General features: G+C 35.1%; 1 protein-coding gene across 1 annotated transcript; it reads left to right on the forward strand.

Annotated features, from left to right (window-relative positions):
- Positions 1-61: 61 nt before the first annotated feature.
- On the forward strand, positions 62-26896 carry ATG3 (autophagy related 3). Its single transcript, XM_030330552.1, has 12 exons — positions 62-470; positions 3176-3217; positions 6899-6948; positions 9626-9696; positions 11282-11389; positions 16079-16128; positions 18412-18493; positions 21705-21739; positions 21990-22145; positions 23133-23260; positions 25018-25086; positions 26662-26896. The coding sequence occupies exons 1-12, from the start codon at positions 399-401 to the stop codon at positions 26741-26743; spliced, it is 945 nt and encodes a 314-aa protein (XP_030186412.1). The 5' UTR covers positions 62-398; the 3' UTR covers positions 26744-26896.
- The last annotated feature ends 981 nt before the right edge of the window (positions 26897-27877 follow it).

Consider the following 27877-nt stretch of genomic DNA (forward strand, 5'->3'; position numbering starts at 1 on the left):
GCGGAGCTACGGCAAGAGAGAGAAGGGGAAGCCGGAAGGGGCGCGAGTGAAGCGAGGGGGAGAAGACAGCTCCCGAGAAGGCGAGGGGTGCGCGTGCGCCCGCCTCTCCCCCCAACTCTCCCCTCGTCCCCGCCGCCCTCCCTTGCGGCCAGGGAGACACCTAGGCCCGGTCTTCCGCGCGCTGCCTGGGTTGTGAGCAGCGTGCGCCCTGCCCTCGCGATTGGCGCAGCCGCCCCTCCCCCTCGTCCCGTCCGTCCCGTCGCGTCCCGTCCCCTCTGGTGCCGCCGGCTGGGTGCCGATGCGCGTCGGGGGCAGCGGGGATTTTTTCTGACTCCCGGTCCCTGCCCCCGCTGCCTTTCCCACCCCATCGCGGGGCCGGCCGCTTCTCCGGCCCCAGGATGCAGAATGTGATTAACACGGTGAAGGGAAAGGCACTGGAAGTGGCTGAGTACCTGACCCCGGTCCTCAAGGTAAGCCAGGCCGGGCTTGCCAGGGGCTGTCAGGTACACGCTCAACTCCGCAGGGACTGAGGACCCGGCGCCGGGAGGGACACCGTGTTTTCCGGCGGGGGAAAGTGTAGGAAGGTGGTAAGGGTGGGATGGGACACAGGCAAAGGCGCAGCACACACCGGAGGTGTTATCCAGCTGCTCTGTAGGGCTTTCGGGCTCTTCAGGTAAACTTGGAGCACTGCTGTCGCCACCCGTCAGAGCTCAGCGCGTCTGGGTACGTCAAGTTGGAAGGTGGTCCGCAGCTAAGTAGATTTGAGAATGTTAAATCTTAACATCGGAAGTCTTTTGAACTTTTTAAACGAGCGTATTGCTTATCTTTTTAAAAACGAAATCAGTATTTGGTATTAAAATGACATGTCACTGTTCCTCAAATTTCATAGAAAGTCTCTTATGATTAGGAGTTTGAAAGAGTAAATTGTGACTGAGGTCTCATCTTGTTAGATTTCAGAGAACACTGTGAAGTGCAACGTTATCTCCAACAGTACCATTGAACCTACCAGGCAAAACCTCCCTTTCCTGAGTTTTTTAAATAGCCGAAAAACTATTTGTAAATCTTGGATTTAAGTGATAATAAGGAGCAGCTTGACGCTCCTAGATATACTTATTTTTTTTGCATTGTCAGTACGGCGTCTTTAAAGTAAAATTTGTAGCATACTGGTTTTAAAGCAGTGACTTTATTTTCAAAGATAAATTTCTACAAGTGCGTTCAAGTTTTGATAAGTCTTAAAATTTAAGTTTGTTGTCATTGTTTTTCCTTTCTGAAAACTGAGCAATGAGAATAAATGAATAGGGAGTTCTTAAGTGCTTTTATTATTTTTTTAAGCTTTCAGTAAAAATTTTACAAATCTTACGGTAGGGATGAAATACCCATGGAAATGGTTGGTCCTCTTTATTCAAGAAGTTATTCTGATATGCTAGGAATAGTGGGTAGCTTTATTTTGCTCCTTTTCCATGACAAAGGGAAATGTTAGCCCTGTACTTACTTTTTTAATATTTATTTCCAAGACTGATTTTAAAATGATACCTTGTTGGGCCAAGTAAAAAAAAAGGGGGGGGGGATAAGTTTATAAATGGGAATTCCAACTCTTGCTATGCTTTTATATATGTTATATGATATATATATATATTTTACAGTGAAATCCCTTGTAATTAAAATAACTCATTCAACTCTGAAATTGAAAATAATTTTGACATTTAAATCAAATGATTCTTTTGCATATTATGTCATTTTTCAGAAATATGTCTACCAAGGTATGTAGCATTGAAATAATACATATTCTTAAACTTTTTTTTCCAAGGAAAAGAAAAAGAGTTCCCAAATTAAATATAAAACTACTGTTTTATTGGTCAGTTGTATTTTATTGAACTTAGAATTATATTTTGAAGAATCATTTTACTTATTCTCCAAACTGAGAAGTGTTAGCTTGTCAGAATGTACTTGTTAGTGTGTATTTTTAGTAATAAGGAAAGCAGAATTATTGATCCTTTCCTTGCCTGTCCCTGTTTACAGAGAGAATCCTGTAGTTTCCTACTAGACATAAGATGGCAAGGAAGAAAAACCAAATCCCTTGAAAGAAACAGTGACTTATCCTAGCAAGTAGAAATTAAGAAAAGTCATGGTACAGTAAAGGCCAAAGTCCTTTCAATGATCTTCAAGCCTCTACTTGATTGGGAGAGACCCTTATCTCAACTGCTACTTTATTCCTTGCTCACTTTGGCTTAAGCCAGTCTAGTCTGTCCTGTTTGTTTCTCCGTTTAATGCTCTCTTGCCTTGTGTTTTTGTATTTGCCACTCCATCTGCCTAAAATGCTCTTTTACAGCTGTGTGGCTTGTTCATTTTTTTAAGGTCTCTGCTCAGTAGTCACCTATCAGGGAAGTCTTTGTTTTCTCACCATCCTATTTTAAATAGCCATCTCTTTTCCTCCACCCCTGACCAGTTTCCTCTCTGCCTCATTTTTCTTCGTGGTTTTCATTACCATTTGGCTTTTCTCCCTCCACTAGAGTTTAAATTCCTTATGAGGACAAGGATCAGTTTGGTCTATTTTATTCACTCCTGTAGCCCCATTACTTCAAATAGTGCCTGACACGTATTGGTCATTCTAAATACGTGTTGAATGAATAATGTTCATAAATGAATTCTTTCATTTTTGTAGACTGTACTACAAAATCTTACATTTAACTTAAAATTTAGAAACATTTGGTAAATAGCATCTTTGCTTTGGAGGAGAAAATATTGTATCAATATCTTGGTGATATAATAATGGGAAAGGACTAAATAATTTATGACCTCTAGATTTGGGTTCTAATATTACTCCATTGAAATGAGATGTTGGAGATGTTCACTAAATAGTAAAAAGTCTAAACATTTTTAAGACATCTTTATCGTTCTGTAAAAATAAAGATGTGTACAAAATCATTGTAAGACTTTATGTATAAACCTTTGGATGCTTTTCCAAAGAGCTTTGCTCTATTATAGCACTGATCAAATTGTAATTATTTCATGTCAGTTTCCTTCATTAGACTTGTATATTCCTCTAGGTACCAGTGATACATTCTTTTTTGTATGTGCTCCTTTGCCTAGAAGGGTACCAGGCAAATACTTGCCCACAAACATCTTTAATTTGAAAGCGAAAGTGTAATAGGTTAATTCTTTTTGCTCTTTTTAGGAATCAAAATTTAAGGAAACAGGTGTAATCACACCAGAAGAGGTGAGTGTTAAAGATATTCTGAAGCTGTTATGTCTTACAATTATATTAAACTGTGTGGCTTTTTTGTTTTATTAGAAAATATCTTAAAGTTTAATTTTGATTTGATTAAAATTAGATTCTTTTGACTATATTAGCAGTTTTATAGGGACTTCTACTTCCTATGTGAGAAGAAGATGTAACTTCCCTCTCAGTTTGCCACTTCTCATATTTCTCTGTAGTTCCTCTTGATTTAGAAATGGTGGGAGAGGGAATGGAAAATATTCTTGGTCACTTACCCCTCACTTATATTTGTGTTATATTGAAGCTGTGCAGGGAGCTCTTGTGGTGTTTGCTGTGTCTTGCCTTTGTCTGCATCAAACATGAGATTTCATGGCTTTTCATTTGGAAACTTGGCTTACTGCTTGTATGTTTTCTTTCAGTATTTAGCTTAAATATTTTATTGCTACGTACTTAAGGCTGACTTTTTTCTCACAATTCTTTAACTTTTTCTACTAACCAAGTAATGTTGAGTCTACCTAATGCTGAAACTGATGGCTATTTTATAGGCCAGTTGTGTTTTATTGAACTTTTAATATAGAATTAGGTTTTGAGGAATCATTTTACTTGTTCACCAAATCTATATAATAAAAATGTTCTCTTTTTTTAGGTAGTTTGTTTTGTTATCCTTTGAGAAATAAATACTGTCCTAAAAATCCTTTTACATTCCAGTTTCATGAATAGTTACAGTTGCATCAGACTTACTTTCTTGTCTTAATAAATGGCGAAAATTTTAAGCTTCACCTTTGACTTTCATTAAAAATACCACTCGCTGGCAATAGAACTTTATTTACTGTTTTGAAAGAAACATTTTGAATTGGGCCATGCTTTGTGATCTGGCTGTTGCTAGAAATTCTAAGACCACACCTAAGAATTTATTGATTTTTCAGTTTTCAATTGTGATGGAATCTCTTGGGTTCCAAATCCTTGTGAGTTCTGAGAATGGTGTGCTGAACTGATCTTTTTATCTGAAATTGTCTTTATTTTTAGTGAAGACAGATGGCGGTATAGAAAGAACCTGGGAGATCGACCTTCTAGACCCATTTCTCTTAATTTCTCCTTTTCTGACTTGGGCAAATCAGTTAAGCTACTACACACAGGCCTCATGTTTTCTCGTCTATAAAATGAGGGGTTTTGGCTAGACATTCTCTAAAGGATCGATTCTACCTTAGGCACCAAGAGTTTAATATTTTGAATACCACATAAAATGAAGTTTTGATATTCTTAACTTTCTTGCCAGACAAACGTATAATTTAGACATAGCTCTGAAAACTGTCTGAAATCAAGAGCAGGAATGAAAGTATGCTATTCTTCTTCCACTCTTTGGCTTTATATATGGGAAGATGACTAATTGGTAAATAGACAGTTGGAGTGAGAGATGCAAGTCTGTGGTCATTGGATAGACTTAAGCTAACTGTTTTAAAACAGCTACTCACCATAGAATGAATAACTAACAGTTATACTCCAACAGAGTTGTATCATTAAGTGGTTTATAAATTTCCTCCTTTAAAAAAAAAAATGCAAGGCAAAACTAGCTCAGCTGGGTACCAACCACATAATGCTGGATTGAGAGAGAACACAGTTACAGAGTTCAGTTTGATTAGAATGAGTCTCCAGGAGGAAAATAAGACATAATTTACTTCGGATAAATGATATACTGAGTTGATCTACGTATTTGTTTTCTCTTACTGTTTCTGGGCTTCTGGCTGTTAGTCTCCAGCTCTCTTTTGTTTTCATTGAGAGGTATTGGAAGTACTGTGTTTAAAAAGAGAGGTAGACATTATCTAATACAGAATTGTCTGACTAAAATTAATATATGTATATATATGTGACTGGATTATCAGTAATACAATAGCTTGAAGGATAAAGTTGCTGACTAAAATGTTAATATTGGTTCCGTCTTGTTGGAATTATTCAGTACAGTGCAATTTTTAATCACTGAGAGAAACTACAGCTTGAGAAACTCGAGTCTGCCTTGCATTTTGTTTCATTTGAGCATATAAACCATGCAATAAAGGCCATTGCTAATGAGGATAAATGTGTACATATATTAGCTATCTGTACAATTCTTTGTTCCTTTATAATTTTTCTTCTAGTGTTTTTTAGTTTTTTTAATTTCTAAAAAATTTTTTAATCTCTACACCCAATGTGGGGCTCAAACTCACAAATCCAAGATCAAAAGTTGCATGCTCTACCAACTAAGCCAGCTAGGTGCCCCTGTTGTTTTTCAATAGATGCTACTGGAGGTGCCATGGAATAAAATACTAGAGTCAAGGCAATATCATTAAAGAATTAAGTTTTTGACTGTTTTTGTATTGTATTTTGTTGAGTTAATACTTTTTCAGTAATAAATTAGTTTCTGATAACCACAGAGTTAATGGTAGCATTGGTTACAGTGAACTAAAATGCTTAAAACTTTGGGAGAGAGTATTGTTTTCATTTGGGTTTTTTGTCTTCACTTAACTAGTTTAAATAATAAAAAGATTCTTTGAAATGAAAGAACAGAAACATTTGAAAAGTTGCTGTTGGGAATATGCTGCTAAATCTTATCTTGTTAATGTATCTTCTCTAAAGAAATTACTCTTAGAATTCTTATTTTATAAAATTTTACTTTCTTAAACGAAGATAGAGTATTAATGTAGACATTGTTTTCTCAGAAAAGCATTGGAAGATTAAAGGTAACTTTTTTTTTTTTTTTTGGCGTGTAATAACCCATGAACAATGATTTTAAGTTAGAGCTGTTGTGAAACAGAAGTAATTGGGAAAATATGTGCATGTGTATTGCTTGAGTTGGGACACTGCAGTTACGCTTAACAGACTTTCATTTTCTGCTCTCAAGAATAAGCCTGATTCCTGTCTTATAGTAAGATCAGTTCATGCTCATGTATAATGGAAATTCTCAAAAGCTTAAACTCTTTTCTTTCTCAGTTTTTTATTTCTGAAGAAAAACAAAAACTTGTGCAGTGTTCAACCTGCCCAGAAAGTCCAAGGTGTTAGAGGATTCAATTTCTTAACTGTGTTGGTATTTTCTGAGTCAATCCAAAAGCTTCTAACTTCTTCTCCATTGCTTGGCACTGCGTTTCTCACTCTTGTTAATATGAAAAAGCTTTCAAAATGGGCTGTTATCTGAATTTTAAAAAAGAACAAAAAAAGAGAAGTGTACACTGTGATGTAATAAACTATTCTTACATTGTAGGCCTGTGTCTATTTAGTAATTTTTCACAAAGATCTTCTTTGAATTTTCAACCACTAGCAAGAATCTCTCTTCATCTTATTTATCCATAAAATGGTTTTGACATTTTAAATCCTGCAGTGTTACCTTTGTTCATTTCATGATACAGTATCCTTTTGGCATTATTTAATCCAAAGATAAAAATTGAATTTAAAATAAAGAATAAAAAATAACACTCAATACTTTTTTTCTTCCAAAATTTAAACTTTATGGATGTAAAAAATGTTGCAGTTTTAGTAATAATAAAAAATAAATCACCAGACTGGTAGAGCAGGTTTGGTGTTGTTTGCATTTATGTGATTATTGTGTAACAAGATTACACAGATGGTCACTTTGGTATTTTACCATCTAACATTCAGTGATGTTCAATTTTTCTTTTTCCTTTTTCTTTATATTCCTTCTAAATCCTAAAGTTTGTGGCAGCTGGAGATCACTTAGTCCACCACTGTCCAACATGGCAATGGTAAGTAATCTTGAGTGAGAAATCGAAAATTAGTAAAAGGTATGACTTCATAATCACGGCAATTGGCAGAATAAATTAGGGCATGAACTTTAGAATGACCAGTTTAACCCTCTTCTAATAGATTTCTTTGTTAAGCAGTGTGCCCATGATACTTAAAGTAAAATAAAGGCTGACAAATTGGGTGTTATACCTATTTTGTTTTGCTCCATTAGAATAAAAGATATTTTTGAGATAAATGTCTTCCTTTATTAGTATTCACTTTCTTTGTAGTGTCTAGGTCTGATCTTACGGTGGATCTTTAAAAATTAATGTTCAAGAGTTCAATAAATATGACCAGCTCACTTTTTTTTAACTAAAATGTTTATTGAATATTTTTATAACATTAATAAACACAGACATTTTACAGTCTTATGTTTTTTAATCATAAAACTTTGTATTCATGTTCAAAAGTATGTTCCCATTTTAGGAATTAGCCGAAAAGAAGGTTCATGATACTCATTAAGGTCTTAACTGGAAATTTGCTGGTAATAGGCTTTTTACATTTTAATTTTTTTATTAACACTTTTAATTATAAAATTAATTTAAGCAACTTAGCAGATCTCATAACATATTTTAAATATTCTGAATAATAACAATGTTTTAAAACAAATGCTGTTTCAGTACTTTCAAGTACTTACAGTAAAACTACCTGACTGTGGCTGAAAAAGTGATCCCAATACTGGCAGAGCTGTTTTAATTTAAAGGCTAGAATTGTTTTGGAATTACCATCTTGTTTGGATATAAGTGGCTCAACTCCTTCTCCCCCCGCCCCCCCTTTTTTTTTTAAATTCCCCCAATGACACTTTTACAATTGTTGAAAGGTGTAGTTTTGATTTAGGAGCAGGGGTTCTAAAATTAATAAAGTTAGAACTGATACTGTTTTCCTTCATATCTAAAGAGCTTAAATAGTTAAAACTGTTTTAAGCCAAAGTTGAAACTCTCTTTTATCTGTGGCCTATTCTCTTCTTAATTTTTATATTTGCACATACCCAAAATAGTTGTTACTGCTCTTTGTCAATTGCTCTTTTAGAACACTGTTTCTTAATGTACAAAAAAAAGGCCAAAATGTCAGGTTTATTTTTATGTCCTTGTCTTCCTTACGTGTATTTCTGTTTTGTATTTAGAATTGAGTTAATATCATAGCAGTTGTCTGATGTAGTAAGGGTGATTGATTTTTTTAGATTACAAATTGTCTGTTAAAACTATATTTAGCTTGGTTCTAGCCTACAATTTTTTATATTTCAAGTCAAATAGGTATATAAAATTTAAAATAATATACATTTTATAAAAGGAAGTAATTTAGGATTTTCTTTAATAGGTATACATTTTCTTTAGGTTTCTTAGTCATAGTCTTTATTTGTCTAATTAGTTCAAACATATGATTAATAGTAGTATTATGGAGGTTTGGTATATGGTCAGGCTCTTTAGCAGGTAGTTTATAGTTTCACTTTATGAAATGTGATAGTTGAAATCATTTTATTGTAACTTAGAAGTTAGTTACTCCAGTGTCCATACTGGCCGAACAGCTGGAGCCAAAGGAGCGATTCATTTAAAACCTGTGCTAGAAAAAGATGATTTGTATGTTACAGTTTCGTGTCTGCAGGCACCATCATGACCTTGTTGTATATTCTTCACTCAGAACTTAAGGCATTGCCATTTCATTGTTGAATTTGACAGTTGAGAATGGTCTAAAGAAGCCTAGGTGGCTACTAAAAGATAGTAGGTCATTTCCTGGCTTTATTTTGTGCTCAAATGTGTTAAACTTTAGACTGAAGCTCTGATAAGGCAGCAGACTCTCAGTTTTTGCAGTAAACCACATGCCGCTCCAGCTCTGGCCAATTCCATTATGAGACCCACAGAAGAATCTTTGAACCAATTCTTGATAGTCCAAAGTAGCTATGAAAAATCAGAAATGGTTATAGCTGGCTCTGACCCACAGAGGGAATAGTGTTGAAGAGCAGGAGCCCTGCTGTTCTGTGTTTTGGTTTTATGACTGTGAGCCATCTGACTTCTTTAAGCTAAAATAGAGATGTTAATATTACCACTTTGAGTTCCGAGGAGTAAATAAAAGTTATTAAGTCTTACAGTTAATAAATACTTGATAAAAGGATTTTTTCTGTTTTCACTCATTATTTTTAACATTATCATCTTGTGACTCAAAGCATCTTTTTTCTCTTAGTTCCAATTTTAATAGAGTGGAAGAAACAAGGATCTTGCCAACCACCTACTTTGTTATGTAATGTCATGCAACTATTTTTCTGGCCTCCTCTTGGTCTGAAGATGAACAATACTTTAGAACTCAAAGTCTGAGATTATACTCACTAAGGAACAACATTTTCTTTTTGTTTGAGGCAAACATAATAGTTGTTTAGTAATTCTGTATTGTTGTCTTTTTTTGTCTCATGTGTAATATAAATTCTGTTAGGTCTGTCTGTGTCTCTTAGTACATTTTACTTAAAATGCTGTGTCTTTCCGTGCCCTAACATACATCACTTAACAGCATCCTTCCCAAACCAGTCCTGAGACCGTTTTGTCAAGAGTGTGGATTGTGTAGTTTTGGTATTTAGATGTGATAGCTTCTGTTCTGTCTTTGCCTGTTAAAATAGTTCTCATATTTGGTCCTTTTTACTCTTTAAAGGGCTACAGGGGAAGAATTGAAAGTGAAGGCATATCTACCAACAGGCAAACAATTTTTGGTCACCAAAAATGGTAAGAATTACATTGTGTATATCAGTAAATCTTGCACAAAGAGTTATATTTAAAAAAATAAAACTTAATTTATGCTTGAAGCCATACTTACAGCTTCTCTCAGACAGAAATTTAAAAATTTGATGAAGTGCTGTGTTTTCTGTTGCTAGAGTATTTTTTCCTTATTTGATTTTTACCCTCTTCCTTTTTGTTAACTTCTTTTTGCCAAAAAGATCCACTTGTAAGGTGTGGAGGAAAAGGACCCGAGCAGAGTTGGAATTTTAATGGCCTTTTTCAAAAGTTGACTTCATAGTCATAATTTTTTTAGCTGTTTGATTCTGATCTCCTTTAGACTTAAACATTTGTCATGAAAAATGAAATTGATACTACCTTTGACATCTAAAAGCTCCAAGCTAAAGATTTTATTATCCATTGTGTCTTTTAAAGATTGCCTTTAGGAACAAAATTGTTTTTTGAAACAAGTGGTTTCTTATTTATGAAAACAGCCTCAGAAGGTTGTTATAGTCCCTATCTAATCACAAAACAGCACATTGATTTTTGTTCTGGTTTATCTATTACAGCAAAGGAAAATATGTATAACATACCAGTTTTTTTTTCTTTCCTACAGCATATGTTTTATTAGAGTTGCTCATTTATATCCTGCTTGTTTTTTAAAGAAATCAGGAGATGAATAGCAATTTCTCGACTCTACATCATGTTTTTACCTTATAATTGTTCAGTTCTAGGTTGGTGTGAATACAAATAACTGTTCACACATATGCTATATGAAAAACTTGGCTCCGATATTATAGAAGATAGTAAAATTTAGCAGTTAGTGACTTTTACACTAGCTTATCCTTTATGAATAGCTGGAACTTAGGTATGAATTATGAAATACATATTGAAAGTTACTGCAGCATTGCAAACTGGAGGTCACCTCTACCACCTCTGAGAATGCCAGGTGGTGCCTTCATGTTTTGAGAGTAAAGCCATTAAAATAAGGTATTATTATTCATTAGCCTGAAATTGTACAGTGTCATCTCTGGCTTTAGCTTGCTGTTCTTCACAGACCATCAGGGTAAAGAATACACAGAAACTTTCAAGTAGAGAGGCATTTGGATGGCTCAGTGAGTTAAGCATTGGACTCTTGATATTGGCTTAGGTCATGATCTCATAGTTTGTGGGATTGAGCCCCATGTCAGGTTCTGTGCTGACCGTGTGGATCCTGCCTGGGATTCTCTCTCTCCCTCTCTCTCTGCCCCTCCACCTCTTGTGCTCTCTCTCGCCCTCGCCCTCGCCCTCGCCCTCGCCCTCGCCCTCTCCCTCTCCCCCTTTCCCTCTCTGTCAAAATAAGTAAATAAACAAACAAAAAAAATTTTCAATAGAACTTTTCTACCTGTGTTCTGACAGAGCTATTTAGGGAAAGATAAGTGTGATCATTAATGTATTTATGAGCTGAATATAATTCTTTAAACACTTACTTAAGCACTTATTAGAAATGAAATACAGTATTTCCTTAAAATGGAATAAATTTTCTCTTTTTTTCTAATGGATTCATAGGAAGCAGATTATGTGCTAGTAACTGTATTTGCCACTTGTTTAATAGTGCCATGCTACAAGCGGTGCAAACAGATGGAATATTCAGATGAATTGGAAGCTATCATTGAAGAAGATGATGGTGATGGGGGATGGGTAGATACTTACCATAACACAGGTAAGAGGAGAATAAAATACTGTATTTTCGTCTAAATTGTTTTAAACTCTTTTACAATCTTTTATAACAGCATTGATTTTATAAAACAACAACAACAAAGGATACATAAGGCACAGTTGTCCCAATACACTTTTACCTGAAAAATAGCAGGAAGACAAATTGGAAAAAAAAAGAAAAAGTGCCTTTGGAGAATACCAAATTTCTATAGTACTGCTACTTCAGTAGCAATTTGAAAATATCCATATCATTTTCTTTATTTCTAAAGAAAGAAAGACAATTAGTATTGCTGAGTATGCATACTGCTTTGCTTTAGAGTTCCTTATTTACGTGTCATTCCATTGCTGTGTGACGAACTTTAGGACAGGAACTACGCTTGTATTTATTGTACTCAGAGACCCACATTTAAAATTATTTAATAATTATTTGTTCAGTGACAAACACTGTATACTCTGTGGAGGTAGAGATTCATTGCTGAATCCTCAGTATCTAACATAGTATCTGATACACAAGTTGATCAATAGATTTTTGTTAAAGAAATTGACTAAATTTAAGCCTTTCATAAGTGTGTTTGCAGAAGTTGTAAATCTGAATATGATTTTTTATTCCAAGTCCTAAACACTGATTTTGCTACTGTATTTAAATATGTAAACGTAGATTAGTATATGCTGCTATAGCTAACTACCATTTATGACAGAGACAGCAGCATATACTAATGTGCATTTATGTAGTTGTATGTAGTTACATTAATATACAGCTACATGAATTAATTAATGTTAGTTAATAGTTAACAATTAGTTAATTTACACAGTTATATAAGTGCCATTTTTGGCTTAGTTTTAATGGAGAAAATGTGTTCTGAGTTTAAATCTAGGTACTAAAAATAAATTTTCTAAGTCCTAGAGAGTAGCAGCTGTATCAAAAGTAGTACTAGCACAGGGTTTCTCAGTCTTAGCACTACTAACGTTTTGGGCTGCGTGATTCTTTGTTGTAGCATTTCCTGTACATTGCAGAATATTTAGCAGTATCTCTGGTACTAGATGCCCACTAGATGCCAGTAGTACTTACCCAATTGTGGTAATTAAGAATGCCTCCAGACAGTACCAAGTGTTCTGTGAAGGACATATTGCTGCCATCTGTTGAGACCCATACAGTGGTCAGAGGGCTAAGTAATCTGCACAGGAAAAAGTACCTTGTTAGGTCAGTTTTTCTCTACCCTTAAAAAGGGACACTGCCATGTGTTTCTTCATGGTGATAGAAGCATAGATTCAGTGCTTGGGCTTCTTCATTTGAAACCTGTTTCTTTTTCTTTCTTCCAGGATTTTATTTAAATTCAAGTTAGTCAACATATGGTGCAGTATTGGTTTCAGGAGTAGAATTTAATGATTCATCACTTAAAAAAAAAAAAAAAAGAGGTTAGAGTGGGAGAGAGCCAAAGCATAAGAGACTCTTAAAAACTGAGAACAAACTGAGGGTTGATGGGGGTGGGAGGGATGGGAGGGTGGGTGATGGGTATTGAGGAGGGCACCTTTTGGGATGAGCACTGGGTGTTGTATGGAAACCAATTTGGCAATAAATTTCATATATTGAAAAAAAAAATATATATATATATAAAACAAAAATAATGATTCATCACTTAATATATAACACCCAGTGCTCATCCCAAGTGCCCTCCTTAGTGCCCATCACCCATCTAGTCCATCCCCTAACCCACCTCCCCTCCAGCAGCCCTCAGTTCTCTATAGTTAAGAGTCTCTTATGGTTTGCCTCCCTCTCTGTTTTTATCTTATTTTGCCTTGCCTTCCCCTGTGTTCATCTGTTTTATTTCTTAAATTCTACATAGGAGTGAAATCATATATTTGTCTTTCCCTGACTGATTTATTTCATTTAGCATAATATACTCTAGTTCCATCCATGTTGTTGTAAATGGCAAGATTTCATTCTTTTTGATGGCTGAATAATATTCTGAAACTTGTTTGTTTCTTAATGTGTTGAGTGTTAATTAGTCAAGGCCTTAAGAAAATGTGGTTTGAAAACCTTTATTTTTTGACCTTTCCAAAATTGTTCAGCTGCTCTGCTTTAGTTTTCCTCTGTCTGGATGACATGCGCAGGACCTCTATAGGCAATTGTTGACTAACCAAAGCCATTAGTTGTATCAGTATGTTTCTGATGTGAAGTAAATGAGCTATTCTGTTGTCTGGTTGTATTCTATTCCATAATCACTAGCTCAAAATTTGGTGCTATTTACAAAGGCATTCATTACAGAGGTAAGTTGGTATTAGTACGATTGGATTGATGAAAGTCTATTAAAGAAATTCAACAACTGAAAAAATGTTTGCCCTGCTGGAGAGATATCCTTAGGATTTTAGTTTAAACTCTGTCCTGATCTGATTAAAACACTACTTCCGATGGACTCAAAAGGCCATGTGCCCGGTTCCTTAGTTACCTCAGTTCTCTTTGCTTCATCCTTGCTTCTCATAGGTTTCTTTTATTTCTTTTAGCCCTTGTATTAGTCATGGTTCTCAGAGAAACAGAAACAATAGAATGTATATATATAGATATAGATTACATTATAGAGGTAGATACAGGTATAGATATATAGGTATACATAGATTTATTTTGAGGAATTGGCTTACATGATTGTGGTAGCTAACAAGATTGCAGTTTATAGGATGGACTGGCCAGCAGGCCGAAGACCCAGGTAAGGGTTGATTGCTTCTGCCTGAGTGTGAAGACAGTCTGAAAGCAGAATTCTGTCCTTCTGAGCACTTCAGTCTTTTTTTATAAAGCCTTCAACTGATTGGATGAGGCCCACCTACATTATGGGGAGTGATCTACTTTATTCAAAGTCTACTGATTTAAATGTTAGAGTCTACAAAAATCTAAAAACCACCTTCAAAGCTACATCTAGACTGGTGTTTGACCAGGCATCTGGACACAGTAACGTAGCCAAGGTGACATAAAATTAACCATCACAGTCTTTGAGAATGTTACCCTCATTAGAGTCATTTGAGCTTTTTTTTTTCTTTGTTAGTCCTACATTTAGAAGAGTCTAGTGGCATACTACTTATATATAAATGAATTGAAGAGGTTTATTTTCTTTGTATATATGTATTGGATTCAGGGAATCATTTTGTAATACCAATTCAGTATGTTAAGATTTGGGTCTTAATGTTATGAAATAATCGTATTTATTATATAATAATTTCTAAAAAAGGATGAAGTAAAAGCATTGTGCTAGAGCTGTGGATTGTGATATTTTCTATTAGTAAAAAGTGAGTTATTCTTTGGACATGTTGAACAGATTTCTCAAAGTTTTAGAAGATTAAAAAGGGAGCAAAGCATATTTTGTATGTAGAGTTTTTTCTCTAGTGTATCTCATCCTTCTTAAACTATCAAATTAGGGGGCACCTGGGTGGCTCAGTTGGCTAAGTGTCCGACTTCAGCTCAGGTCATGATCTTGCGTATCATGAGTTCAAGCCCCGCATTGGGCTCTGTGCTGACAGCTCAGAGCCTGGAGCCTGCTTCGGATTGTGTCTCCCCCTCTCTCTGCCCCTCCCCTGCTTGTGCTCTCTCTCTGTCTCTCAAAAAATGAATAAATGTTTAAAAAAAATTTTTTTTAAATAAACTATCAAATTAGAAAGATTGACATGTTCTCTCTCTCCCTGTCTTTCTGCCCCTCCCCCACTCATGTTCCCTCCCTGTCTCTGTCTCTCTTTCTCAAAATAAATAAAGAAGCTTTTAAAAAAGTGGTGGTGGGGGCGCCTGAGTGGCTCAGTTGGTTAAGCAGCTGACTCTTGATTTCAGTTCAGGTCATGATGTCATGATTTGTGAGTTTGAGCCCTGCATCAGGCTCCACACTGACAAAATGAGGCCTGCTTGGGATTCTCTGTCTCTCCCTGTGTCTCTGCCCCTCCCATGCTTGTTCTCTAAATGAATAAATAAATAAAATAAATAAACTGGCATGTATTTTAAATGAAAATGTACTTAGCTGACTTGTGGTGCTGCCATCTGCTTAGTGCCACCTTCATTGAGACAAGTATGTTCAAGGTAGTTGCTTAATGGGGTGCAGTAGACAGAGCATTGAACTAAAAGGTAGCACATATGGATTCGAATCCCAGTTTCTTCACTGTGAGACTCAGCAAGTCTCATTCATTTCTTTATAAGGAGAAATGATTACCTAATTACCTCAAAGGATAGTGTTTATAAGGATCAAATAACCTATGGAAACAATAAAATAGAAAGGTCCATGTAAGTGTGGTATGGTATTACTACTTCTGGCTCTCCTAGATTTCTGAAACAAATAACATTAATATCTTCTTGAGAAAATTTTAATGCAGGTTTAAATGAAATATGAATATGAATCCTATAGTCTTCTAATGTGTTCACTCTGAGAATGAATGTATATTTGATAAAGACTCACACAGGGAAAGTAAATGAGGAATGGTAAATGAGTGATAGAATAATTCATGGTAAAATATCAAATTGGTATATTTTTTAATTTGAGAAGTGCTTTTGGCATTATTTATTCCTATTAGAGTTTATTTGTAAAATACTGCTAACATTGCCTCCTTATTTCAGAGGAGTTGTGAGAATTTAGGTAATTTTAAGTGTTAATTTATATGTTGTTTGAATCTGGGAAATGGTAGATGTTTACACTTTAATTCAGGTATTTTTTTGAATTTTAAACAGGTATTGCAGGAATAACTGAAGCAGTTAAGGAGATTACATTGGAGAGCAAGGTACTGGTTAATTAGTTACATTTCTAAATTCAGTGATGTAATTAATTGCATATATATATTCTTATTCAAGCTTTTTAAAATTCGAGTTATTTTTTTCTCCTCTCACTTTTTTATATGATCATATCAAAACTACTCCTTCTCAGTGCTTATCTTCCTAAATCTGTGTATGATAAAATTTTTTTTTCAGATTGTAACTGGTAAAAACAACTAATTTTCACTAATTGGGAAGGCTACTACGCTAGTTTAAAAGAAATTTTTTTATTTTTAAGTACAAAATTTTCTGTGAATAGAAGTTTTTGAAGAGGTTTATGTACTTAGTGATTAGTAGCTACTAATTTCAAATTTTGTAGTTTAAACATTGTCTTAAGTAATTTACTCATTCCCTCTGTAATCTCTTAATTTACTGTTGTTTTCAGTGGAAGTTTTTGTTTTTGAAAATTTTGTTTTTGAAAATTTAAAGGTAAATTTTAACATCATCCAGAATGGATTTTGACTGAGTGAGAGCTAAATCAGTTGGGTTTTATTGTATGGTTTATTGTGGGGAGAGGGGATAAAAATCTGTAACGGGGTGGAATTTTTCTGCTTGAAAATTTTCAGTTAATTCAAGCTAACTTTATTATAGAAGCTTTTCATTTCTAAAGAGAGGATGATTGAAGCTGTCTTCATATTTTTATATTTGAAATAATATGAAAAATACAAAATGCCTTTATTCTTATCTTTTCTTTATTATTTTGTTAATAGATCTCTTAGAGAGCAGAATGTTTGGACAGAATAATTGCATTTCTTTTGTCCTTAGGAAACACTTGATACAACATTTGCTACAAGTTTAAGATACTCTTTTTTGTGTGTTTTTATCATTTAGATCTTTGGGGATTCATAACTGAGTCTTAACAGGAAGGGTTAGAAACTAAAACAAGTTTTCTTTTTGTTTTGTTTTGTTTTTTTAATGTACAGTTTTATGCTTGCTAGGGATTAAGGTTCAGTTCATTGGCCTGAAAATTCAGCCTTTTGAAATTCTGTTTTTTGGAGAGTTTGAATGACTGAAAAACCCCAAAATGGCTTTGGCTACTTTAGAAAATCTTGTTTACTCCGGCTGTTAATTATGTATCCTTCAGCCTTTGGGAATGATAAATGGCAGTGTAGTGTGGGGTAGCATTTTATGATAGGTTGATGATAATTCTTGAAAGAATTTTTTATAAATGCAGTAGTGGTTAATATGGTACTTGATATCCCATCTAACATCCTTATGTCCTACTAAAGTGTGACTACTTAGAATAATGGACAACTGGAATGTATCTTTCCTGTCATTTCCTATTTAATATAGAATTTATATTATTTTTCATAATTTAGTGCTTAGAATATTTGTTGTCCAGACCCAAATATTAATCTTTCTTGTTGATTTCTACTGTATTCTGTTTCAAGTATGATCACCATGACATCAACATGATTAAAATTTCCCTTAACAATCACTTTGTTAGATATTGGCTCTTCTAATAATTACCCAGATATTATCTTCTCTGGTTTCACATTTTGAGTGTAGTAATGATACATACAATTTAAGCTTCTAGTGGTAAATAAAATCTTCCCTAAGTAAAATTACGAATTAGGTGAAACTAGATATCCAGGATTTTTTTTTTTTTTTTTTTTTTTACTTTACTACATTGACTTCACTTTTTTAGAATATTGATTTTGTGAAATAATTCTATATTAGGCTTGTCTTTGGTTAGCATTATTCTTTTATTCTAGTGCAAATATAGGTTAAAAATTGAACTGAAATCTTACATATTATAGTAACTGTAGAGTCTGATAATTTTACTAAATTCAACTGAAGATATTGTTAACAAATTAGAACATAATGTTTGATTTCTAATAAGTTTAACTTATAAATGTATTGTGATTTATAAAATATACCTTTTTTTTCTTTTAAATTATGCGTGTAAGTAAGTTATAACTATGAACCAGTTTCCTAATACTAATGAATTGGTTAAATAAAAATACAGTTTTTTGGAAGTGCAGCTGACAACTATTTTTAAATGGAGAGCTTAGGTGATTCTTGGTACTTCTATAATACTTTTATATTTTTCAGTCACAGCACTTAGCATATCATTTTTAATATTTGGCTTATGGGTTTGTCATCTCCAGTGGAGTAGGAGTTTCTTGAGGATAAGAACTGTCTTTACCACTCTTATTTTCACGGTGGTTTGCACTGTGCTGATGCATGAGTGCTCAGTGTGTGAACTAATGGACATACTTAAGTGACTTTAAATATACTTATTTTCAAAGGACAGTATAAAACTTCAAGATTGCTCAGCAATATGTGAGGAGGAAGAAGAGGAAGATGAAGGAGAAGCTGCAGATATGGAAGGTATTTGTGTTCTAGATTTGCTTTAATCACACTAGAATATGGATTTTGGAGTATTTCTAGTTGAGGTGGACAAGAATTCTACTCCATTGTGTTCTAGGTTTTAACATTTAACAACCTACAGAGGCTTTTATTTAAACTTAAGTAGTGCAGAACTTACCTTATCTTGGACTCTTCTACTTTACCTAAGGCATAGCCTTGATAGTATTATTTCTAGTGGGATACATCTTAGTCATAAATCTTTAACACTGGGGACAGCTCTAATTCTTTTTTTTTTTTTCTTTAATGTTTATTTCTGAGAGAGAGAGAGAGAGAGAGAGGGCCTACAATGTGGGCACATGCTTGAACAGGGGAGGGGCAGAGAGAGAGGGAGACAGAGAATCCCAAGCAGGCTCCATGCTGTCAGCGCAGAGCTGGATGCAGGGTTCAAACTCACAGACCAAGAGATCATGACCTGAGCCAAAATCAAGAGTTGGACACTTAACCCATTAAGCCACCCAGGTGCCCACTTAAAAGCTAATTCTTGAAAACTATTTTAGAGCAGAGCAAAGTGTGCTCTTGTATTATGCATTTACTTTTCTTCTTTTGACCAAATACATAGAATTTATGGTGAGATAGAAATGTTCTGTAGCACGCAGAAGTGGAAGATGGTGCCAGGGAGAGTCGAGGTGCTGTTAATAGCAAGTGGCGTTTGCTCATGAGGAGATGACGCGTAGCTGAATTACCAGCATAGTCTTGACTCAAAGTACTTTTCTGTTTTGTTTTCTAAATTACTTTTGAGTCTTCATGAAACCTAGCTGTATATCTGTTACTGAATTCTAGTGAGAGTTTTGTCCTTATTTTTGTGGCAAACACCCATTCTTGGAAGAAATCTGTATGAGTTACTTGTAACCAGAATTGCTCACAGCAACCTCACATACCAATCATCCCAGTGATCGACTTCTGTATCTAAACCTCCAGTCCAGATCTCCTGAACTTCAGAGGTACTTGTGTAGTTTCCTTTGTACCTGGATGTCTCATAATTGTCAGAACCACCTTCTTGCACAAATACTTTTGCGCATTCCATCTGTCTGAATGGTGTACAGTTACCCAGGCTGGGGTAGAGGGTAGGAAGAAAACAGTGAAGAAAGCACTGTTTTTAGAGTACAAGTTGTGGGACTGCCTTAAATATCTGACCGACAGCCTTTTAGTGTGTTTGTGACATTTCCCTTGGATAGAGCTGAAGAAAAAATTGCTGTGTGTGGAATTTTGCTTAAAAAACTGTGTTGATGGTATAGGAGGTAATATAATAATTAATATAACAGGCAGTTTTCATTAGTCAGCAAATGTTTATTGGGCAATATAGTATCTATGTAGCAGGCACTGTTCTTGGTGCTAGAGATAAAGCGGTAGACATCTTACGGAGCTTATATTCTAGTTATGGGAGACAAAAAAAATAGATAAGCAATATACTTTATTAGGTGGTTATAAGTATTAGCAAAATAAAGGAGGGGGAGGGGACAGAGTCTTGGGGAGGGATGAGTACTATTTAAAATAGGTTGGTCAAGAAATTCATTGAGAACATGAATTTTAAGTAAAGCCTGGCAGGAGGTGAGTGAGCAAGCTATTTGGATATCTGAGGCCCTGAGGAAGGAGCTTGTGTGGCTTATATAAAATACTGTGAGCAGGGGCACCTAGCTGGCTCGGTCGGTAGGGCATGTGACTCTTGATCTTGAGGTCATAAGTTCAAGCCCCACATTGGGTATAGAACTTACTTTAAAAAAAAAAAAAATCCTGTGTCCAGAGATGAGCGAGGGCAGAGAAGTAAGGCATGGAGTCAATGAGGTAACCTTGGGACCAGATCATGTAGGGCCCTGGCTTTAATTCAGTGAGATGAGAAGCCATTGGAAGGTTTTTCTAACTAGAAGAGCAACTTAGAATAAGATTTACTATTTTAACAGAATCACTGTAATTGTTGTATTGAGAACAGGCTGAAGGGGATTAGGGACAACAGGACGCTGTTTGGATAATCTAGGCAAGAAATGATAAGAGGTTGGGCTCGAGTGGCAACACTGAAAGTGATGAGAAATAGACTTCTGGACATATTTTGAGGGTAGGGTCAAAGGGATTTGCTGCTGAGTGGGAAGTGGCATGGGAGAGACAGAGTAGCCAAAGATTTTTGGTGTGAGTGTCTGGCAAGGTGTCTTGAACTGAGATGAGGAAAATTGTAGGACCAAATAGCTTTGGAGGGGGAGTTTAGGAGTTCAGTTTTAGATGTGTGCTGTTTGCCATGTACATTAGTCATTCCATTGGAGCCATAAGTGAAGAGTTAGATATTGTGAGCAGGGGTAAATTTGGGGATCAGTAGCATTTAAAGCTATTCAGACTGGATGAAATCATCAAGGGAGTAAGGGTAGATAGAGAAAAGACAAAGTCCAAAAACTGAGCCCTTGGTTACTATAGAGTTTTTTTAAAAGAAAAGAAAGAAAAAAAAGGAAATAAAGTTGAGATGAAGAAGAACCAAGCATAGAAGTTAGTAAAGGAGAAGCCGCTGAGATGAGAGGCAAAGCCAAGGAAAGTGTTCAGGAAGGTGGGAATAAATCATCCAGATGGTCTTGGAAGGTCAGTTAAGATGAAACCTGGGAATTTACCCCTGGATTCAGCAAAGAGGAAGTCACTGATGATTTTAATAAGCACACTTTATGCAATTATATAAACAGCCTTATGTTATACAGTGGAGTCACTGAGGGTTCTACAGTATCATGCCATTTGGTATTGCTAATAGACAGTAGTGTGGACCAAGCCTTGCCATGCTAATGTTCTCTGGCTTTGTCAGGTATAGTGCTGCTTTGGAAGTATGGAATTAGCCCACTCATACCTATTCAATATCTTCAGTTAAAAACAAAAGCAGGGGTGCCTGGGTGGCTCAGTCGGTTAAGCGTTCGACTCTTGGTTTTGGCTCAGGTCTTGATCTCATGGTTTCGTGAGTTTAAGCCCTGTGTCAGGCTCTGTGCTGACAGTGCAGAGCCTGCTTGGGACTCTCTCTCCCCCTCTCTTTCTGCCCTTCTCCTGCTCATGCTGTCTCTGTCTCTCAAAATAAAAAAGTCAATAAATAAGTAAATAAAGTAAAAACAAAAGCAAAAACCCAGGTTTTGAATCATACTCTGAAGTAATATATGTTATTTGGTTTAAGAAATCTTGTACTTGATTAATCTTTTGTTGCTTTTTATAACAGAATATGAAGAGAGTGGATTGTTGGAAACAGATGAGGTTTGTAAATTGAGTTTTTAGTTAACTTTTACTGAATAAACTTGCTGATTAATATTTCTAATAGTATCTTGATCTTTCCAGTAAACTTTTATTTGTATGTTTACATTGGTTATAGTGTATAACATTTTAGCTTTGACTTTTAAGTTCTATTTGTTTTTGGAAAAAAATATAAGGTGGGAAAATTACCTTTTCTAAATTGTTACATTCATACTAATTTTAACGGCTGTAAATTTTTCTCCATTATTGCTAGGCTACCCTAGACACAAGGAAAATGGTAGAAGCTTGTAAAGCTAAAACTGATGCTGGAGGTGAAGATGCTATTTTGCAAACGCGAACTTATGACCTTTATATCACTTATGATAAATATTACCAGACACCACGGCTATGGTTGTTCGGCTATGATGAGGTACAAACAGAAAATATATTTATAATTTTTGGATTTAATTCCTTTGTCATTAGGTCCATGTGTATATACTGTGACCTTTTAAATTTTAGAAATCATTTGTTTTATAATTTCATGATTAATACTGAACTTAATTCTTATTTTAAAGAAACTATGAATTATTCAGTGTGACAATAACACTACTAAGAATTAAACAGAAATAATCTGCTACATATTTATTGCTTTGTTCTTGAGGTTATTCATTCAAAATATAAGAGAAATTGAACTTAGTTTCTTGTATTAAATTTTGGGGGTATTACATTTGTTGCGTACATAAGACATTTACAAAATGATCATGTTGCGTGTGTTTTTTTTCCTTACGACGGAAAACCTTTTTTTTTTTTTTTACTTGTTTACGTAATTGAATTAAGGGATAACTGAAATAAAATCAACTTGTTTTAACATGTATGTCATTCTTATGACTATAAATGGGAAAATAAAAAAGTAAAACAAAATAGGCCCCAAAGATGAATTATAAAGTTATAAAGTTGTTTCGACAGCTATGAACCTACTTTTTTGTGGAATCTTTACTGCAGCTGAAGTTATATAACCTTGGTGTACAGACTCCTTCCTCCTTTCCCTAGTATAAATAAATTGTAATTTCTTCCCCAAAGAGTCTGGTGATTCGAAATAGTCTGTAATAGTGTATTGCAGGTGATATGGGAGGGAGGGATATATCTATTTTAAACATTGAAGTTTAGGCCTGAAATTTTTTAAGTGTTTTTTGTTTGTTTGTTTTTGTTTTTGTTTTTGTTTTTTGAGAGAGAGCGCAAGAGGATCTGAAACAGGCTCTGTGCTGACAGCAGCCAGCCCAATGTGGGGCTTGAACTTCTGAACCACGCAAGATCATGACCTGAGCCAAAGTTCGATGCTCAATTGACTGAGCCACCCAGGTGCCCCAGGCTTGAAAGATTTTAAACAGTGATTTCAAAACATTTTTTATCATTTCAGCAAAGGCAGCCTTTAACAGTTGAACACATGTATGAAGACATCAGTCAAGATCATGTGAAGAAAACAGTGACCATTGAAAATCACCCTCATCTCCCACCTCCTCCTATGTGTTCAGTTCACCCGTGCAGGTGTGTGTGTGTGTGTGTGTGTGTTGTGTGTGTGTTGTGTGTGTGTTGTGTGTCCATAAGGATTTATTACTTGAGAGTCTGTAAACAAAGTGTCCTAACAGAAAAGTTTAATAAGCAAGTAAAATTCTCTTTTGTCTTTTTTAGAAAGGTTCTTGTGCTTAAATATGTAAGAACAAAGGAAAAAGACCCAATTTATTATAAGTTTAATTAATAAGACTATTTTTTGTTCTCTTTGTGTGTTTAGCTATAGTGTAGTATAGATCTTTGTGGTTTTACTGTTTTCAGCTCCAAGAATAGTTTAGAAGATGCTCTTTAGATTAAAAAGTACTCATCATTTAGACATGGTTTGCCCTATTGTGATAAATCTTGCTATGAATGTGGAGTATAAAGTTATCCTTGTGTTTTTTATTTTTCTCCTTTTATTGGTTAGTGAAGGAAGATGTATTCAGAGTTTCTATTTTCCTTTAGTCTCCCGTTAAGAGATATTCAGCCCTACTATTTGGGATTTTCTTTGCATCATTGTGTTTTCGTAGGGCCAAGTAAGTGAAGCGGGCTCTATATGCACAATTTACTCTGTTATTTCTAATGGGTGACTCTTACAAATCACTGAGAAATTCTGGTAACAATATTTTTTGGATGAAAACTTTGGTATTCCATTGTCTAATTAGATGGACATTCTAGTTTTTAAAAATTCTTAGTATTTTCTTATTTTTTGCAACCTCTTTGTCCTCATACTTTATCCAATTATCCAATTAATTAGATGCAACATTCTAGTTTTTAAAAATTCTTAGTATTTTCTTATTTTTTGCAACCTCTTTGTCCTCATACTTTATCCAATAGAAAGCCTAGTTCATTTTTCCAGTTCATTTATGTCAAGAGTTGTTAATATTGCTAACTGAAAAGTAATTCAAGAGTCCTTAGTTTTAGTTTTGGATTATCTGAAAGGTTTTCATTTTATTTTGTTGCCTTCTCTGATGGTTTGAGGTTTTAGGATGGTGCTTATCAAACTGAGGCATGTCTCTTTCTTAGCTGTGTTAGGGAAAAGAGATAAGTAATTTAACTGGTAATTAATGTTAAACGTTTTAATAAATGGCTGTATTATACAATGTAATGTAAGTAGCAAAAAGTTGGGGGCCTATAAGGTAAGATTTCAAGTACATTTTAGGCCTGGCCATGGGCCACCTCAGATTATGTTTTTGGATTCTCAGGACTCTGAGAATCTTTTTTTTTTTTTTTTTTTTTAAACTGTATTTTATTTTTATTTTGAGAGAGAGTGAGCAGGGGCTTATTCTCAGCTAAATATTTGAGCAGCTGAAATTCCAGCATTGTAAATATGTCTTTTTTTTTTTTTTTTTTTTTGATTAGCTGTTACCATGTAGGTTTTTTGAATTTGCCTGGTATAATTCTTGTTTCTTAGAGCACACAGCCCTTGCTCTGCAATTATACCCTGGCATGGTTTCCCTTTTCTCTAGTTTTCTGCTGCACTATCCCCCAAACTCCTTCAGCCCGTATTGTAGGATAGCTAACTAGTGCCATTGTGTTTGTGACTACCATAGCTTTTAAAATTTAGCCTGAGCTCCAGTAAAATATTCTACATGACTCAACAATCTGATTTGTTTGGGAATAGGAAGGAGAATATTTTATAATATAACTATTACGTTAAAATTAATTCACTGACACTAATAAGGTAGATTCCTTGCTTTTCCTATTTTGATCTACTCTATGCTGATAAGATTTATTTATTCTTTTGCTTTTAGGCATGCTGAGGTGATGAAGAAAATAATTGAGACTGTTGCAGAAGGAGGGGGAGAACTTGGTGTTCATATGTATCCTTACCTGTGTATGTCATTAGTGGCACATTGGCTCCTAGGATTGTTTTCCTCTTTGGGACATGTAGTATAATGTTAATGACACAGTACCTATAACTTGTTTTAGCCCCTCATATCTGGAAGTCTTAATGGGAGTCTTTATTTAGAAAATGCCATATTGTGATAGTTATGCTTTGTCCAGATGATGAGCACATGTTCCTTTGTGCTCCCATCAGCCCTGCCTTATGACAGAACCTCGGTCAGTGTGTTTGTCTAGGTAGCAGCTTGCGAGTTGCTTTTGTTTGTGGAAGAGGCAATGGCTAAGAGTATGTGAATATAGAACCATTGCTCTTAATGGAAAAAAACGGGCAAAAAGAAGAGTAACCTACTAATTTAGAGGATAACACTTGAGTATCTTTTCCCTAAGTATATTTCCAGTTTAACTATTATTAAAAAATGTGCTTCCCATCAGGTAAAAGTAAAGTTAGGTTGTGTCATTCTGAGGTCTCTGAAACAGAATTCAGCTTAATAGGTTAATAAAAAGTAAAGCACACGAAGTATATTTCATATATTCTTAAAATAGAGTATCTTTTTTATTTTAAGAGCACCCTTCTTATATCTTACTATGGTTTTCCTACTTCTGGGGTTGACAAGAATAAACTAAGTAAACTGCTGGATCCTGAAATACATGTACCCATAGCATGGATTTGGCAAAAGCAGCCAAAGTCAATAATGTAGATGCCAGATAGTTTACATAAGTTTGGTGCTACATTGATACAACACTTGGTTCTTGCCACTCAGTGTTAGATGTAGACTGTGAGGGGTCACCCCTGTCTTAGAACTGTAAAGGACCTAAAAATTGCTAATAAAGTGTGTCCCTCAGAGGAACACTGGGCTTATTTGACACTGAAACAAACCTGGAACCCTCGGACCAAGCCAATCTGATTCCTGAAACCCTATTGCGCATAACTTGAGCATTCATCTCTGTGTTGGAGACTGGGTAGCGACTTGTAAGACTCTGTGTTTAATAATTGAGTCATCAGTTCCCCCAATAAAAATTAAGGTCTTAATATTTTCAGGTGCAGTGGAACATAGAAAAAAAATTCAGGATTTTATTAAACACAGTCTAGCGTAGCAGATTGTATGGCAAGTACATACACTAACTACAATCAGTCCTTATGGAGGGTTTCCACTTAATTATTTTTTTCTCTTTTGCTTCAGTGCTTTTATATTTTTTACCCTGTCTTATTTTCTAACAAACTAATAGGCAGTAAAGGAACCATTTCCCACTCATTTAAACATGAACAACCTTGTTCTCACTTTTATATAAAAAAAAAAAAATGGGCTCATGCAAACTCATACTTATTAGGAAGTTTCACATTTAGATGCTAAATGGGAGTAGGTCAAGCAGTCTTCAAGTTACAGAGAACCTCATGTTGAATAGACACAAACTTCCATGAATTATTTTTTAATATACTTAAGATTTTGTCTTATGTATTTTTTCTGAGAAATTGTTTAATAAGGATAATTACAATGTTAGCTTAAATCCTAGTACTATTTACCAATCAATTTTCCTTAGCTAAAGACCTTTAGGTATCTTCTAATTTTCTTGAAGTTCGTACAAGCTGTCATTCCAACAATAGAATATGACTACACAAGACACTTCACAATGTAACGAAGAGAGCATAGAATTTATCCTAATTACTGGTTCTGATTTTTAAAGAATTAACCCATAGATGTGACATTGACCATATACACCAATATGTACAATTTCTCTAATAAAGGGACTTATATGTTTATGCATTAAATAAAAAAAGTTCCACTACCAGCCTTATTTGTTTAATAAAAATGAGTGTAAGGAGACTGTTTTTCTTGCTTCTTATCAAAAGATGATAGTAGTATTTTAGAACTCTGGAAACGGGGGGTACCTGGGTGGCTCAGTTGGTTAAGCATCTGACTCTTGATGTCGGCTCAGGTCATGATCTCACGGTTCCTGAGATCGAGCCCAACGAGCTGTCAGTGCACAGCCTGCTTGGGATCCTCTCTCCTTGCCTCTCCCCTAATTGTGCTCGTTCTCTCTCTCTCTCTCTCTCTCTCTCTCTCTCTGTCTGTCTCTCTCTCTGTCTCTCTCATCTCCCTCTCTCAAAATAAACATTAAAAAAAAATCTCTGGAAATTGCATGGTAGAATATTAGAATTTAAAGGGATCTCTTGGTTGTATCACATCAGTGTATAGATCTGGGTGTAGAAGTTCAGAAAGATCAAATGCATTCTACTGTGGGACAACTAGGGAGAAGGACCAGAATGCCCATTAGGATATATTCTCTTTGTACTTTGCCTCTTGGCTCTGTTCTTTCCATTCTGCATATAATGGAATGGCTAACCCTGCCTCTAAGGAACTTTCCTTGTTTTGTTGTTGCTGTTTTCTCATCATTCAAGAATACTCTCTTTCAGTGCCCCTTTACTTTTCTCCTTTTCCCATTTGTAGTTCAGTTCTTTTATTGCAAGGAAATCTCCATTATAAAGATAATGTTTTGGTAGAGTTAAGATGCTGTCTGATAGGGTGTCATATGGAGATACAAAAATGAGCATCATCGAATACACTTCAGATATCCTGCTTGCTCATAAAGCCAGCCAGCTCTTTTCCTTTGTTAATCTTCCAAACTGATTTTACTGAAGTGTTCTATTTTTGAATACCTTTAATCTAAATTATATCCATTATTAGATATTATCACATAGTCAGCACTTTTTCCCAGTTAGTCTTATCAATAATATAGATAACCTCAAATCTTTTCAAGTAAAGGTCATAT

This window comes from Lynx canadensis, chromosome C2 (assembly GCF_007474595.2).
Source record: "Lynx canadensis isolate LIC74 chromosome C2, mLynCan4.pri.v2, whole genome shotgun sequence".
Lineage (NCBI taxonomy): Eukaryota > Metazoa > Chordata > Mammalia > Carnivora > Felidae > Lynx > Lynx canadensis.